This window comes from Pipistrellus kuhlii, unplaced genomic scaffold, assembly GCF_014108245.1.
Source record: "Pipistrellus kuhlii isolate mPipKuh1 unplaced genomic scaffold, mPipKuh1.p scaffold_m20_p_23, whole genome shotgun sequence".
Classification (NCBI taxonomy): Eukaryota; Metazoa; Chordata; class Mammalia; order Chiroptera; family Vespertilionidae; genus Pipistrellus; species Pipistrellus kuhlii.
Window position 1 is genome coordinate 1,298,103 of NW_023425522.1, and position 17,040 is coordinate 1,315,142.

Consider the following 17,040-nt stretch of genomic DNA (forward strand, 5'->3'; position numbering starts at 1 on the left):
GATAAAAATGTACTTATAAAATAGTGTTTTATTTTCTTGCCATGATTTTGGAATTTCAGCAGGTGTGTCCACTGATTTTTCTAGATACTCAGTGGATCCCTTTCATTCTTTGGGAATCTTTTCCCTTATAATTTGAATATTTTTACCCCCTCCCCCTTTTTTTTTTATTCTCTGGGATCTGTTATGTGTAGTCTCTATATTGTTTAACTTTTTTCTTTAAGTTTTGTGTTCTTATATCCCTCCTTGTAGGAAAATTCCTGGCCTGATCTCCCAGGTTTGTTATTCAGTTGTGTCTGTAGCTAGCCAGTGACTGGGTTGTTTTTTGGACCATAATCACTTCCGCCTCTGGATTTCTCTTTGGTTCTTTTTCATAACAGCTTATTTTCTCTTTATGAATATGCTTTTTTGCTTTAACTTTTGAGAAGAAAATAGACCTACTTTTACTGATGAGTCCTTTTTTCACTGATTTCTTGGTTATTTCCTCTCATAACTGGACTTGCTTATGTTTAATAAGGCAAGGAAGTACATAAACTAGTTAAGAAAGATTTCTAGCAAAAATAAGAAACGTGCCTAAATATAAATTACTTTTTTGCTGCCTTCCTCACTGACATATGTTCCTGAAGAACATATGATCCATGTGGTTATGCTGGATATATCTATAGTAGAGCCTTCAGATTAATCAGTTATTTGTTTATTAAGTATTTGTTACTTAGTGCTTCCCATGTGCTAAGAAATGTACAAGGTGCTAGTGATTATTTTAAGTGCTTATATTAAAATTTATTGAACTGGCATAATTGTGAGAAAAAGCAATGGTGATTTATTGAAATAAAGTTATATAACTTAATAAAGTGATTAAATTTTAAGAACATAAAATAGTGCCAAGATGAAGTCAGAAATAAATACTGTGCCCTGGTTGGTATGACTCAGTTGGCTGAGTGTCATCCTGTGCACCAAAAGGTTGCTGGTTCAATTCCCATTTAGAATACATGTCCAGGGTGTGGGCTTGATCCCCAGTGGGCGGCATGGGGAGGCAGTCGATCCGATGTCTCTTTCTCTCCTCTCCCCCCACTCCCTCCCTTCCTAATAAAAATAAATAAATAAAAAGAGCCCAGTTGCTATGGCTTAGTGGTTGAGCATCAGCCTCTGAACCAGGACATCATGGTTTGAGTCCCCATCAGGGCAAATGCCTGGGTTGTGGAAAGTAAACTACTGCTCAGCTTAAAAACTATTCTGCCTTCTAAACTCTCAGAAGTTGACAGTAGGTATATCTTTAATATATTATCACTGGCACAGATCACTTCAAGTGTTCAACTTTATTGACTCTAGAGCACAGTGATATTTTAGTTATTTTCATAAGGGTTCTTAATCTATAATAATCTATAATAATAAAAGCATAATATGCTAATTAGACCCACGTCCTTCCAGACAACTTTCCGGATGCTGTGGGGGCTGCGAGGAAAGCCCGGTCCCGGGTGCCAGAGGGAAGCCAAGCCGGTGCTGGCAGCAGGGGAAGGAAGGCCTACACTTGCGGGAATTTTGTGCATCGGGCCTCTAGTGTCCTCACAGAACAGCCCTGGGCTGATTGTCTTTAACAAGTTGGTTTTTCACTGAATGACTGAGATATGGTGAAGAGGCATTTGTGTGGGTGCACTGATTTGGAACTTAACGATTACAGTACCTTGGATTCAGATGGGGTGAATATTATCCTGGCGATATGAAGTGACAACTTCCTGAGACCGACTATAACAATGTCTTTATACCATATTATTAGTATTTGCTGGAGTTTTTTCTTCAAAGAGGTCTGTGAGGCTTATTCTTAATAATAATATTTTCCTGAGAAAACACACACACACACACGAAAAATAATATTTTTTGCTAGGTAGGCATTTCTTCATTTTCCAAAGGAGAAAAATGCTTTTAACTTTTATCTTCTTGGAAAATTTTCAAGTGACCAAATGACATTTTTGAGTCCGATGCACTGCTCCTTTTTTGTTTGTTAATCCTCACCTGAGAATTTTTTTTTTCCCCCCATTGCTTTTTCAGAGAGAGTAGAAGGAAGGGAGGGAGAGACACATGGACTGGTTGCCTCTGGTATGTGCCCCAACCCAGGTCCATGCCCTTGACTGGGAATCGAACCCAAGACCCTTCCATGCTCAAGCCCATGCTCTAACCACTGAGAACACCGGCTAGGGCTGCACTGTTCCTTTTCATTGATTGTTGAGTGTTGGTGTGCATAGCCTTATGGAGTCATGGCAGTAACCCCTGGCCTCTCTGTCACAGATCCCGGATTACAGGAATGCAGTGATTGTAGCCAAGTCTCCAGCCTCAGCCAAGAGGTAGGTGGGAGCTCACGACTGAGCACTCCTCCATCCACATCCAGCGGTCAGTCCTCCGTCAGATCCCCGGTGTTCTGTTTCCACCTCAGCACCTCATTGGTGCCCTTACTTTTATTTCGTGGACTGGTAGTTTGACAGATTTTTTGCAGACTTCATTTATTAAGTGTTGACGATTGGTCTTTCTTTTTAAACCCCAGTCTGTGACCACCAGTCGTTTTTTTTTTTGTTTTTTGTTTTTTACCAAAGTTGCCCAGGTCTGGGGAATCCCAGCCTAGCACTTCCCTCACTCCCAGAGCGGCAGCTGCTGGTTGTGATCTTCCAATCTGGCATTCATAATACTAGCAAATATGCTCTGTAGTTGTTGGCTGCCTCGAACTCAGTAATTTATTAGCAGAATTGTATCCAGCCCAGTGGTCACTATTGGTATGTGTTAAAAGGTGACGTTTTACAAAACGAAAACACCCAGAGGCATCCAAATGGGGCAGTTCTGTGAGTCACGTGTAGCCCCGAGTAGCTGATGAGTCAGGAATGCAGTACGTAGGGTTATATTTGGGCTAAGAGGGTCTCATGTACCAATATTTCCTGGGAAAGAACAAAATCAGTTGCAGGAAGGAATAAAATCTTTTCTCTAAAAAAGTCTGTTCTAAGCTTATTTTCCACAATTGAATGCCTTTGCTCACTGGGTCATTGTTGAGTCCTGTGGGATCGAGGGAAACAGGCCCTCCCTGCTGGCCCTGCGGCTGTTAGTGTGGAAGAGGAGAGCTTACACATGCTGAGGCAGACAGGAGGTCACAGAGAGTGGTCCCCACCTCAGCTGAAGAATGCCGTTAGACTGCTAGCCAGGTTGCATGTGACAGGCATGACGTGCCGTGTTCTTAGAGCTCCCCCGTGCGGCAGGGCCGTGCCCGCACTCACGCTTCCTCCAGGAAGTCGCGTCACAGACCTCGCATTGTCCACTGGAGAAAGCCTTAGTGAGCGGCCTCATTTTGGAATAGAAACATCCCACACAACTTTTTCAAACATTTGTGCAAAGGCTGAATTAATTAAAATTTAATAATTTATTTTTCTGTGATGTACAGACTCAAAAAATTAATGTAAAAGTCACATAACATACAATTAACCATTTCTAAGTATGTAGTTCACAGGCATCCAGTGCATTCACAAGGTTATGCAACAACACCCTGTCCTCATCATGTAATCACTCTCCACCCTCCCCCCAGCCCTGGCAGCCTTAATCTGCTCTGTCTCTGGATTTGCTTATTCTGGATATTTCATAGAAATGGAAGCACACATTATATAGCCTTTTGTGTTTGGTTTCTTTCACTTAGCATAGTGTTTGGTTTTCGAGGACCAGATATCTGTGTGTTGGTTTTTCATGTCTTTTTATGGCTGATAATACTCTGTTAGATGGATGGGCTGCACTTGATCTGTTCATCATTGATGGGCAATGGGGTTGTTTCCCCTTTGGGCTGTTTTGAGGAGCTGTGAACAGTTGTTTGTAAGTTTCTGCATTGACACATGTTCATTTCTTGTGGATGTACTGGTATGTCTAGGTTTGAAATTGGTAGGCCATGGTAATTCTGTTTACATTTTTGAGGGACCACCGAACTTTTTTCCATTTTTCCATTCTCACCAGCAATGTACAAGGGTTCTAATTTCTCCACATTATTACCAACACTTATTTTCTGTTTTTTTTGTTTTTTGTTTTTTTTTATAGCCATCCTAAGTGGGTATGAAATGGCATCTCATTGTGATTTTTTTTGTTTTGTTGTTTTTTTTGTTAAAGTCATTGATTTTAGAGAGAATGGAAGGGAGAGGGTGAGACAGAGTGAGAGAAATACTGATATGAGAGATTGGTTGCCTCTCACATGCCCTGATCAGGCCCAGGATTGAGCTGCAACCCAGGTACCAGCCCTTCAGTCCAAGGGTGATTCTCTAATCACCGAATCAAACCGGCTAGGGCTTATTATGGTTTTTGTTTGTTTTTATGTTTTTGGTTACGGTAATCCTCACCTGGGGATATTTTTTCCATTGATTTTTAGAGATAGTGGGAGGGAGGGAGGGAGGGAGGGAAGGAGGGAGGGAGGGAGAGAGAGAAAGGTAGAAAGAGAGAGACACATTGATTGACTGCATCCTGAATGTGACTCAACTGGAGCCGAGGATTGAACTTGCATCCTGTGTACATGCTCTTGACTGGGAATCAAACCTGTGACCGTTTGCTGCATAGGCTGAAGCTCTAAACCACTTAACCACACTAATTGAACTCTCATGTGGTTTTGATTTGGATTTCTTAATTATTAATGATGCTTAGCATTTTTTCATGTGCTTGTGGCCATTAGTATATCTTTGGACAAATGTCTACTCAAATGCTTTGCTTATTTTAAAATTAATCAATGTTTAATTAAAATGTCTACAAATACATACCCGGCTGGTATGGTTCAGTGGTTGAGTGTCAACCTCTGAACCAGGAGTCACAGTTCAATTTCTGGTTAGAGCACAAGCCCGGTCTGCAGGCTTGATCTCCAGGAGGTGGGGTCAGGAAGCAGCCGATCAATGATTTTCTCTCATCACTGATGTTTCTGTCTGTCTCTCCCTCTCCCTTCCTTACTGAAATCAATTAAAAAATATACATATTTTTTAAAAGTTACAATACTAGAGGCCCAGCAAGATCCTAAAATAGCCCTCTCTGTTGGAAAGCTGCCATGGGCAGATCAGAGAACTCTCATATTCAAGTCCAGTGCTGCTCCTGTTTAGCCCAGCTCCTGAACAGAAAGCTGACGTTCCAAAGCTGGGCTCAGTTCATTCACTGTTGGGGTGAGAAAATATCCCAACTCCCAATTCTCTTGATGGACAGGGCTCTAAATATCACCCACTGATTGGGGGGAAGGCTGTCTATGTCGGCAGCTGGGAAAGCCAGTTGGCCAAGGTCATTATGTTGTGGCTGGTGTCTGGAGGAATAAGATATTGTTTTGATCTCAAAAAGATAAACAGCTGCTCTGCTTCTTCCTCCTCTCTCTCCCTGTATGCATCCCCTAAGTCTCAGGGGAGGGCTTTGAGACAGCATCCTTGGCTTATTTTTTAATGGAGTTGTTTGTCTTTTTGTGGTTGAATTGTAGAACTTCTTTATATATTCTATCAATAAATACAAACAAACAAACAAATAAATACTAGACCCTATCAGATTATATGGTTTGCAATTATTTTAATCCATTCTGTAGGTTGTCTTTTCCCATTCTTGATATGTCCTTTGCAGTATAAAAGTTTTTAATTTTTATGAAGTCTAATTTAGCTTCTTTTGTTATTGCTTGTGCTTCAGTATCATGTCTAAAGAGGCAATGTTAAATCCAAGGTCATTAAGTTTTGCCCCTATGTTTTCTCTTAATAGTTTAGTTTTAGCTCTTATATTTATTTTGGAGAGCGATTTTGTATATGGAATGAGGTAAACATCCAGCTTCTTTCTTTTCCATATGGTTATCCAGTTTAGTCATCCAGCACTATTTGTTGAAAAGACTCTTCTTTCCCCCTCAATGACTTTGGCACCCATGTTGGAAATCAGTTGGCCGTAGATGTTTATGTCATTTATTTCTGGACCCACAGTTCTATTCTGTTATCTATGCCAGTACCACCCTGTACTTTTTAGTAACTGTACTTTTGTAGTAACAATTAGATCAAAACAATCCGAGTGAGCGGAAGTGGGAGTATGGATCTTTTATGGATTCTCCGTCAACTCAAGAGGGGAAAGTCCTGACTCCACCAGGCCTCCTCTGACAGTACCTCGTGGGGCTGGGGAAAGACACTCTTTCCTGCTGAGTTGGGGTGGAAGCCCAGATTTCACTCTCCACTGACAGTGGCAGGGGCGGGCTTATTACTGCTGAGAAGGGATGAACGTCCCAGCTCCTTCGTGGCCTCTAAACCACCCTTCGGGGCTTTGGGGTGCATCATTATAGCTTGGCGAGGGAGGAAGTGTAGGCTCTTGGTTTTTACTCATGTGGGAAGGGATGCAACTGCTGTGTTTTCTGTCATGTTTGTCTGGAGTAGGGCAGTTAGTGCCTTAAAGTTTTCCGACCTGGGTGGCTGCTCCTTTCTTGGTCCTTTGGATAGAGAAAGCAGACTCTTTTGGGGCTCTGTACCCATTGGCATTTTGGGGTTGCCTGCTTCTCCAGCTGCAAATCTAGATAATGCAAAAAGAAATCTCAGAGGACTCACCGTCATGTCATTTCTCCAGTCTTGAGGTCCCTAGCCAATCAGTATTCTACTCTCCACCATTAGAGACTTTTGTTTGTTTCATATATATATATGCACTAGAGGCCCAGTGCATGAAATTCATGCACTCGGGGGGTGGTCCCTCAGCTTGGCTTGCACCCTCTCGCAGTCCAGGAGCCCGTGGGGGATGTCTGACTGATGGTTTAGGCCTGTCAGCAGTTTGGACATACTGAGCACTGCCATGGAGTGCCATGCACTTGCCAGCCATGAGCCCAGCTTCTGGCTGAGTGGCGCTCCCCCTGTGGGAGCACACTGTCCTGCAGGGGGCAGCTCCTGTGTTGAGTGTCTATCCCCTGGTGGTCAGTGCGCATCATCATGACTGGTCATTCTGCCGATCGGTCAATTTGCTTATTATCCTTTTATTATATAGGACTAGAGGCCCGGTGCATCGATTTGTGCACTGGTGGGGTCCCCTTGGCCTGGCCTGTGGGGTCAGTGGACCTCTGCGGCCACTGCATTGGGGGGGGGGGGGGTTTGAGGAGGGTGCGCCAGGGGGCTATCAACGGGAGAGGCTTGTGCTGCCTCAGCTGCACGTGAGCCAGGCATCTGGGCTCCTTGGTCAGCTGAGAGGCACTCTCACTGTGGGAGCGCACTGACCACCAGGGGGCAGCTCCTGCATTGAGCATCTGCCCCCGGGTGCTCAGTGTGTATCATAGCTACCGGCCAGTCATCTAGTCACTTAGGGTTTTATATAAACAGATATCCAGGGTTTTAGCTATACTTTGTGGGAGAACTGCTCCATCTTAGTGGAAGCAGAAATGGCAGCAATATATTTTGAAAAATTTTCCCTACTGAATACCAGAATAATGTGATGAACTTTGAATCACCTATCTGGGTAGGCTTTTGGTAATTTTTATAATTCTCATTTGCATCTAACATGTGTTAATGAAATTAATGGATGAGTGGCATAGTTTTTTTCATTGTAGTAGCCTTTTGCTAAGCTTATTTGGCATTTATTAGAATGACAGATATTTGTCACTTATCCATTCTGATGTTTCTTGAGAACCTGTTGCACTAAGTCTGATGTTGGCCTAGATGTTTATGGTATTTATTTTTGGACCCTCAGTTCTATTGTCTCTGTGCCAGCACTGCATGCTCAACATCATTAATCATTAGAAATCCAAATCAAACCACAAAAGATGCCCTCAGGGAGTTTATGTTATACTAGAGGCCTGGTGCACGAAATTTATGCACGGGGCGGGGTGTCCCTCAGCCTGGCCTGTACCCTCTCCAATCTGGGACCCCTTGAGGGATATCTGACTGCCAGTTTAGGTCTAATTCCTAAACTGGCAGTTGGACATCCCTCTCACAATTCGGGGTTGCTACCTCCTAACTGCTCACCTGCCTGCCTGCCTGATTGCCCCTAACTGCTTATGCCTGCCAGCCTGTTCACCCCCTAACTGTTCCCCTGCCAGCCTGATTGCCGCCTGACTGCTCCCCTGCCAGCTTGATAGCCCCCAACTGCCCTTCCCTGCCAGCCATCTTTTGACGATGTAAGGGCATCGCACGAGGGCGCGAGGACCACCTAGGCTTTTATTTAGTATACATGTTTTATTTTTATTGTGGACTGAATGTTCCCATCCCCACAAAGTTCAAATGTTGAAATCTTCTTCTTATCCAGTGTGCTGGTATTTAGGAGGTGAGGCTTTGGGAAATAATTAGGTCACAAGGATGGCGACCTCTGGATGGGATTAGTGCCCTTATGAGAAGAGAGGGAGAGAGCTTGCTTGGCTCTCTGTTCTCTGCCTTCTGGGGAAATGAGAAGATGGCCATCTGCCAGCCAGGAGGACTCCAATCTGCGGATGCCTTGATCTCGACTTTTAGCCTCTAGAACTGCGAAATAAATGTCTGTTGTTTAAGCCGCCCAGCCTGTGTTCTGTTGTGGTAGCTGGAATGGCTAAGACATCTACATGATCTCATTTGATCTTCTCTACTAGGCGGTCAGCATTCATCAGATGAGGAGACACACCTAAGGAGATGAAGAAATGTATTCAAGGTGATTCAACTGTGTTGTGTACTGGAAGGTGGTGGCACAACTGATGACTTCTTGGAGTGTTTTCCACACCAGTGATGACAGGATTTGAGTCTTGGACAAATGTTGATGAAATTGATTTGCCCATTTACTGGGTCTTCCCTTAGTACATATGGGACTTAGGAGTTTGCTCTCCTCGTTGAAGGCATTGGTGAGACTTCTGTGGTCATTTCCATTTTACATAGTAAAGTCAACTTCGTGGCTGGCTGTGTCTACCCATGTAGCTATGTAGTAGTGATTTCCTTTCATTCTAAAGTCCTGATTTGCACATTCATCCAGAGGTAGACTTTGAGATGGTGCTTTCCGGCTTAGTGAGGTGCCATTTTTTATTCGACTGGGTCTAGCTTCTTCCTCCTAAGTTTTTCATTTAGCACCTAACCTTAGAGGACGCTAGAGCAGCAGGAGCAAAATTAAATTAGGAGTCACTGGACGTGGGCTTCCACATGGGGCTTAGCCAGTCCTTGTGAGAACCGTGAGAACCACAGTCATGCAGTTTCTCCAAGCCTCCGTTTCCTCATCAACAAAATGAGGGTAACACCTGCCTGGGTTGCAGGCTCAATTTCCAGTAAGGGATGTGCAGCAGGCAGCTGGTCAATGATTCTCATCACTGGCATTTCTGTCGCTCTCCTTCTCCCTTCTCTCTGAAATCAGTAAAAATATATCAAACAAACAAGCCAACAAACCTACACTGAAAACTTGTACACTGAAAAATACCTGCTCTGCTTGCCTTCTCTTACAGAATTGTAGTAAACTTCAAGGAGCATATGGCAGGATTTTACAAATTAAAATACCACTATGTTAGTGCCCTTAGAATTCTGAAGTTTTATTCAATAATAACTTGAGTTTTAGTGTTCTTTGACAATGAGCAGTTCTTTTGAATAAGAGGGGTCATCTGAGAGTATAATGCTGCTTTAATAAGAAACAAAACTTGCCCGGTCAGCCTGGCTCAGTGGTTGAGCATAGACCTATAAACCAGGAGGGCATGGTTCAATTCCTGGCAGGGCACATGCCTGGGTTACGGGCTCATTCCCCACTGTGGGGTATGCAGGAAGCAGCTCATCAATGATTCTCTTTTGTCATTGATGTTTCTACCTCTCTATCCCACTCCCTTCTCTGAAATCAATAAAAATATATATTTTTTAAAAATAAAATTTGCTTTAATGAATTGTTTGGAATTGTTTCCTTAGAATAACTGAGGAATAGAAATAAAAAAAAATCTGAGATCTTATGTTATGTTCTAACTCATGATGAAAACTAACCTGCATCATTGTACCACCAGTGGCAAGGTTTAGTTGCTTTGGAATTTCTCTGTGACTTTTAGTGTGTTAGACACTGTGACCCAAAGGGATCATCCTGGTTCTTTTGGAATCAGGTGGGATTCAAGTTCATGACTAAATTATGTAAAGTATCCAAGAACTAACATCAGTGTGCACAGAATGATTTTATTTATTACGACAGCACAATTGGTCCTTGAGCTGTACGGAGTTTAGGAACGCTGACCTTCTGAGGGAATGAGAAGATGCACAGTTGAAAATCTGCATATAACTTAAGATTCTTGAAAAATTTAGCTACTAATAGCCTGCTATTGATCAGGAAACTTACCAATAATATAAACAATTGGTTAACATATTTTGTATGTTATATGTATTATATACTGTATTGAAATAAAATAAGCTAGAGAAAATGTTATTAAGAACAGCATAAGGAAGAAAAAATAGTGTTTATTGAAAAAAAATGCATGTGTAAGTGGATCCGCAGTTTAAACCTGTTGTTCAGGAGCCTGACAGCACAGCCTTAAGTAGAGGTCGGCAGTGCCTAAACAGCATCGCCCTAGGGCCTGGCAGACCTGCATGGAGAAGACTTCCTCAGAGGGTGACTGAGGCTGATTCTTTTGGCAATGACTGTGATGTTATTGAACAGGAAGGAAGAACTAGTCTCTGTGGTACCAGCCAGTCTCCATGAGATTAGGATGGACAAGAGCTAGTGAAGATTCTGCCTTGTATTTGTCTGACTGCTTTTTCTCTCCGAGAATTTCTTTAAAAATTACTTGATTTTTTAAAAAAGGATGAATTTAAAGGTACGCAAATGGCCGAATCCGGTTTGGCTCAGTGGATAGAGCGTCGGCCTGCAGACTGAAAGGTCCCAGGTTTGATTCCGGTCAAGGGCATGTACCTTGGTTGCGGGCACATCCCCAGTTGGGGGTGTACAAGAGGCAGCTGATCGATGATTCTCTCATCGATGTTTCTGACTCTCTATCCCTCTCTCTTCCTCTCTGTAAAAAATCAATAAAATATATTTAAAAAAATTAAAAAATGAAGGCACGCAAATGCTATATCTTATATAACTACATGATTATCTCAAATGCAAAAAGCATTTGACAAAATTCAATTTCTATTTCTAATTCAAAATCTTTATGCAAACTAAGAATAGAAAGGGACTTCCTCATCTGATAAAGGCCATCTATGAAAACCCATAGGTTGCCCTGGTGGGTATGCTCAGTGGTTAGAACACCCACCCTCAAATCAAAGTGTGGCGGGTTCAATTTCGGGGAAAGGGCATGTATGTGGATTGTAGGTTTTAATTCCTGGCCCTGACAGGGGCCACATATGCAAGAAGCAACCAGTTGATGTGTCTCTTTTGTATTGATGTTTCTCTCCCTCTCTCTCTCCCTCTCTAAAAATCAATGGAGCCCTAGCCAGTTTGGCTCAGTGAATAGAGCATCACCCTGCAAAATGAAGGGTCCTAGGTTCTATTCCAGTCAAGGGCATGTGCCTGGGTTGCAGGCTCAATTCCCACTAGGGGGTGTGCAGCAGGCAGCTGGTCAATGATTTCTCTCTCATCGCTGATGTTTCTGTCGCTCTCCCTCTCCCTTCTCTCTGAAATCAATAAAAATATATTTAAAAAACAAAACAAAAAAACAAACCTACATCACACTTAATGGTGAGAGACTGAAAGCTTTCCCCTGAGATCAGGAATGAGATGCGATGTCTTCTCCCTACTTCTATTTGGCACTGTGCTGGAGATTCTGGATAGTGCTGCAACTTAAAAAGAGAGAGAGATCCAGTATGAAAAGAAGTAAAACAGTCCTAATTTGCAGATAGCATGATTCTTTATGTAGAAAAATATGATGAAATCTACTACAAAAGTGCAATTAGCATTAATTAGTTTAACAAGTTTGCAAATTATAAGGTCAATAAACAAAAATCAATTGAATTTCTATATATTAGCAATGAACAGTTGGAAATTGCATCAAATTAAGTGGAACTGGTAAATCTTAGATGTTTAAAACTTGTACACTGAAAAATATAAAACATTACTGTGAAAAATTAAAGACCTAAATGAGTGGAGGAAGATGCTGTGTTCATGGGTAAAAGACTCAGTATTGTTAAGATATCATTTCTCCTCAAATTTGAGACTCCTCCCCCCAATCAAAATTTCAGCAGACTTTTTTGTAGCAATTGACAGGCTGATTCTAAAATTCATATGGAAATGTAAAGAACCTAAAATACGCAAAACATCTGAAAAAGAACAAAATTGAAGATCTAACGCTATCTGAATTTAAGACGTCTTATAAAGCTAAAGCAATCACGAGTATGTGCTATTGGGATAAAAACAGAAAAGTAGACCAGTGGAACAAAATCAAGAGTCCAAAAATAGACCCATACCCTATCTAATAAAGGATAAATATGCAAATTGACCCTCATGCTGTCACAAAGATGGTGGCATCTACAGCCACAGTTAGGAGGGAATATGCTAATTAACTGCCCTGCCTCAAAGATGGTGGCATCCAGTCCAGGGCGCCTGCCTCCGGAATCCCCTCAGCCCCCAAGCCACCCAGGGCCAGCCCAAGGCTTAGGCAAGCTTTGGATGGTGGCTGCCCAGTTGCCCAGGGCCAGCCGAGGCTCAGTAACCAGGGCCGGCTGAAGCTTACGCTGCCAGCAGTGGCAGCAGCAGAGGTGTGATGGGATGTTGTTTTCCCTGATCGCCAGGTCCCCTCCCTCCCCTGAGGGCTCTCGGACTGTGAGAGGGGGCAGACAGGGCTGAGGGACCCCCCTCCAGTGCATGAGTTTTTATGCACTTGGCCTCTAGTATATTTATAATACTTATTTTCAGCCATTGTACAAAGGCAAGTCAGTGGAGAAAGAAGAGTCTTGAACAAATGGTGTTGAGATAATTGGATCTTCATGTGTAAAATAAAATGAATCTTGAATGATCTCTCATATAACTTACAGAAATTAAAAGTGGATCATAATCTTAAATGTAATATCTAAAACTGTAAAAGTTCTAGAGGGAAATATAGAAGAAAATCTTTGTGATCTTGGTTTAGGCAAAGATTTCATAAATATGATAGCAGTAGTATAATTCATAAGAAAAAATTGTTAAATTTGGTGGTGTCAAAACTAAGAGTTATTCTTCAGAAGACATTTGGAAAATGACAGGAGAAGGCCCAGATTGGAAGAAAATATTTGTAAAGCATATATCCGATAAAGGTCTTATATTCAGGACATATTAAGAAACTGGCAAAAGATAAATAGATCCTTGATCAAAGAATATACTTGGATGGCAAATACACACATGAAAAAATGGTCAACACCATTTGTCTTGAGTGAAATCCAAATTGAAACCACAATAAAATACTACTACTGACCATTAGAAGGGATAATATTACAATGACTGACCACACCAAGTGCTGGCGAGATTGGGGAGGAATGGGAGCCCTCATGGGAATGAAAGATGGAATAACCACTTTAGTTCTCTTTTGTTTTTGATAATACCTGAGGGCATTTTGCCATTGCTTTTCAGAAAAAAATAGGAGGAGGGTGGGGGGAGAAAGAGAGATCAATGTGAGAGACACACATTGACTGGTTGCCTACTGTGGATAAGGTCCTTGACCCGAGACCCTTCAGTGTATTTGCCAGTGCTGTGCACTCAGCAACACTGGCCAGGTTGTTTTTTAAAGAGTTAAATATATGCCTACCATATAATCCAGCCATTCTACTCTTGGGTATTTACCCAAGAGAAAAGAAAGAAAGTATGAGTCCATACAAAGATTTATACATGAATGCTCACAGCAGTTTTGTAACATGCAATGAACTGTTACTCGGCAATGTAAAGGGATGGCCTGCTAACATATGTGTAGCGTGAATGGATCTCCAAAGCATTATGCTGAGTGGGTGAAGTGAGACACAAGAGGATATTGCTCTGATTTCACGTATGAAATCTGTGGTGACAGGAAGCAGATCACTGGTTTAATGCTGGAGGGGGATGGGGGTCTTAATCCAGCATCTAGAAGGGGTTCATGAGTCTGGGGAAGGGCTGTATGTAAATTAATCAAGAATCCAGAGATGAAACATAATTTTGAAGGCATTTGGGGAGCCAGAGGAGCTTGGCTAAAGAAACCAAGTTCTTTCTTGTCTCAGGACCCCTTGCTTTTTATTAACAATAAAAAGGTATTTCTACCTAAAGCAAGGTAGATGTACATTATCAAAGGCCAGAGTTTAGTATACAGAATCCATTGTCAGGTTTGGGAGAAATTGCCTTCAGCTGTTCAGGTGTTTGGCCAGGAGGAGGCAATAACATGTAGATGGAAATGCCCTCAGCTGTCTGGCAGCAGGCAGACATTTGTGCATCCTTTTCAGGTTTGGGGAAATGCCCTCAGCCATTTCCAGGTGATTCAGCCCTCCTGACATGCTAGAATTGGCTTCTGGCACTGGTTGCTTGGTTCTTGAAAAAGAAATTAAACAAGGGCATAAGGAAACATTTGTCATGATAAAATACTTTTATTGTCTACGAGTATCTACATGCATCAGAGTTTATGAAATTACTAGAAGCCCGATGCACAAAGATTTGTGCCAGATTCGTGCCTTCCTTTCCCTGACTGCCGGCACCGCCTTCATTCTGGCTAACCCGCCTTTTCGCTCTGGCCCAGAGCAGCCTTTCTGCCTTCCCACACTGCCCAGAGGCCTGAAGTGGCTGGGGGTGGTGCAGAACGCCTGCATCGTCGCCATGGCAACAATGCAAGTGCCCTGTCCCTGGCTGCTCTGCACCTGCGCATGCAAATTAACCTGCCATCTTAGTTGGGTTAATTTGCATGCTCCTGATTGGCTGGTAGGTGTTGTGAAGGTATGGTCAATTAGCATGTTACTCTTTTATTAGGTAGATATAGTTTAAATATGTACAGTCAATTGTATATTGATTACACCTTAATAAAACTTAAAAATTGATGATTAATATTTTGAGGTTTTAAAATATATATTTTTTTATTGATTTCAGAGAGGAAAGAAGAGGGAGGGAGATAGAAACATCAGTGATGAGAGAGAATCATTGATCAGCTGCCTCCTGCATGCCTCCGATTGGGGATTGAGCCCACAACTCAGGTATATACCCTGATCAGGAATCGAATCGTGACCACCTGGCTCATAGGTCGATGCTGAGAATCACGCCAGCTGGGCAGTACTTTGAATTTTTAATGCACTGTTTCTGTGGTTTGTTCTCACCATAGAGGGTTAGTAGTTACAGGGGAAGAAACAGGCTTGGAGGAAGTGACGCACCTTATGCCTGCTCACTCAATGGCTGAATGCAGACCAGGGCCCGCTCTGTACTCATTGGTGCCCATTGCCAGACGGACGCATCTTGTCCTGGAATCTAAGTCTCCGATATTATTTTATTCTCTTGTTTTTCACTAATTCTTTGGGAAACTACATTTTATTTATGTTCTATTAATGTTTCTTCTGTTGATGTTGACAGAAGACAAGGTGCTGTGTGTTTTTTTAATTGTCTCATGCTCTCCCTCAGGGCACAGTCTTTCGCTGAGCGCCTTCGACTGGGCATTGCAGTGATTCACGGAGAAGCTCAGGACGCTGAGTCCGACTTGGTGGATGGACGGCATTCCCCACCCATGGTCAGGAGTGTGGCTGCCATCCACCCCAGTCTGGAGATCCCTAGTAAGTGTGCTGCCCCTTTTTTGCTTTCTCCTTTCCTTTTAAGGCTAACTCAATTTTTGTTTTGTTGTTATTATTTTGTTGTTGTTATTCATCCTCACCCGGGAATATTTTTTCCATTGATTTTTTTAGAGAGTGAAAGGGAGGTGGGGAGAGAGACGGAGAGAAACATCCCTCAGGGGATGTCAGATTGCCAGGACCTAGATTATGAGAGGGTGCAGGCCAGGCTGAGGGACCCTAGCTATGCATGAATCCGTGCACTGGGCCTCTAGTTTCATTTCAAGTTTCTAAAAGTGAGATTGATAAATCAATTCCTAATGGGTTATATACCACTAGAGGCCCGTTGCACGATATTTGTGCAAGAATAGGCCCCTGGCTTCACTCCTAGCCGCCTGGGAGCCTGCACATCCCTGCTCCTGGGCTGCCCAGAGCCGGCAAGTCCAGCTCCCCAGCTGCCTGGGAGCCAGGAGGTCCCCACTCCTGAGCCACCCAGAGCCAGCAAGTCCTCACTTCTGTCTGGAGCACCACCACTCCAGTAGCTCCCTCCTCAGCCCGCCTTCCCCTCATAGCAGGCTTCACACTGCTCCGTCTGCATATGCAAATTAACAGTCCATCTTATTGGGTTAATTTGCATAATCACTGATTGGCCGTGGGCATAGTGAAGGTACAGTCAATTAGCATTTTTCTCTTTTATTAGTGTAGATTATACTCTTTCACCAGTATTGGGATCAAGTGCCTGGGAAAAGGAGTGTTGAAAATGTAAAAAAAATTCTTCTGTTTTGGAATTTATCTTGCTTTGTTTAGCTTTCCATTTCTGTACCCTCTCTCCCCATACCAACCTAGGTTCACATATTGCATTTCATTGTCACTTGTCTTTAACCTTTTAATTTAGAGCAGGGGGGAGGGGTGGTATGGATTTTGACCCTAGAAAACAGTTGGAAATGTCTGGAGACATTGTTTCATTGTCACATTGAGGAGAGTCACTATTTGCACCCAGTGAGCAGAGGCCAGCCTTCTGTCCCAGAGTGTCAGTGGTGCTGAGACTGGGAAGCGCTGATCTAAAGCAGTCCTTTCTACTCTTTTCTTCAGTGATATTGACCTTTTTGTAAAAATTAAAGTAAAAGTCACTTAACAGAATTTTTATAGCAACTATCCCATTTTACATCCCATTCCATACATACCAGCAATGTGCAAACATTCCAATTTCTCCATATCTTTATTAATACTTATTTTCTGATTTTGTTATTATAGTCATTGTTAACTGAAAAATATCAACTCATCAAAAAGGATTTATTCAGGAAAAAGAAAGGCTTGCAACCTAGTGCATGCAGATATGGGAAGCCAGTGTACTCTGGCCTGCATGTTGACATGGAGGGCATTTATAGAAGGGAAAAGGAAGTTAAAGGAAGGGGAAATTGGAACCATAGAGCTTCATTGTAAACAGAGCTCTTCCTGAAGGTTACTCTCA

At 42.6% G+C, this 17,040-nt stretch overlaps 1 protein-coding gene across 10 annotated transcripts in view; it reads left to right on the forward strand.

The window, feature by feature from the left end:
- The window catches only part of PRPSAP2 (phosphoribosyl pyrophosphate synthetase associated protein 2), a 70,107-nt gene that overhangs the window by 37,937 nt on the left and 15,130 nt on the right, over positions 1–17,040 (forward strand). For all 10 annotated transcript variants that reach the window (XM_036451859.2, XM_036451867.2, XM_036451864.2 and 7 more), the window contains 2 exons: positions 2,281–2,336; positions 15,427–15,575. In XM_036451859.2, the coding sequence (XP_036307752.1) occupies positions 2,281–2,336; positions 15,427–15,575 (205 nt within the window). The remainder of the gene's footprint in view (positions 1–2,280; positions 2,337–15,426; positions 15,576–17,040) is intronic.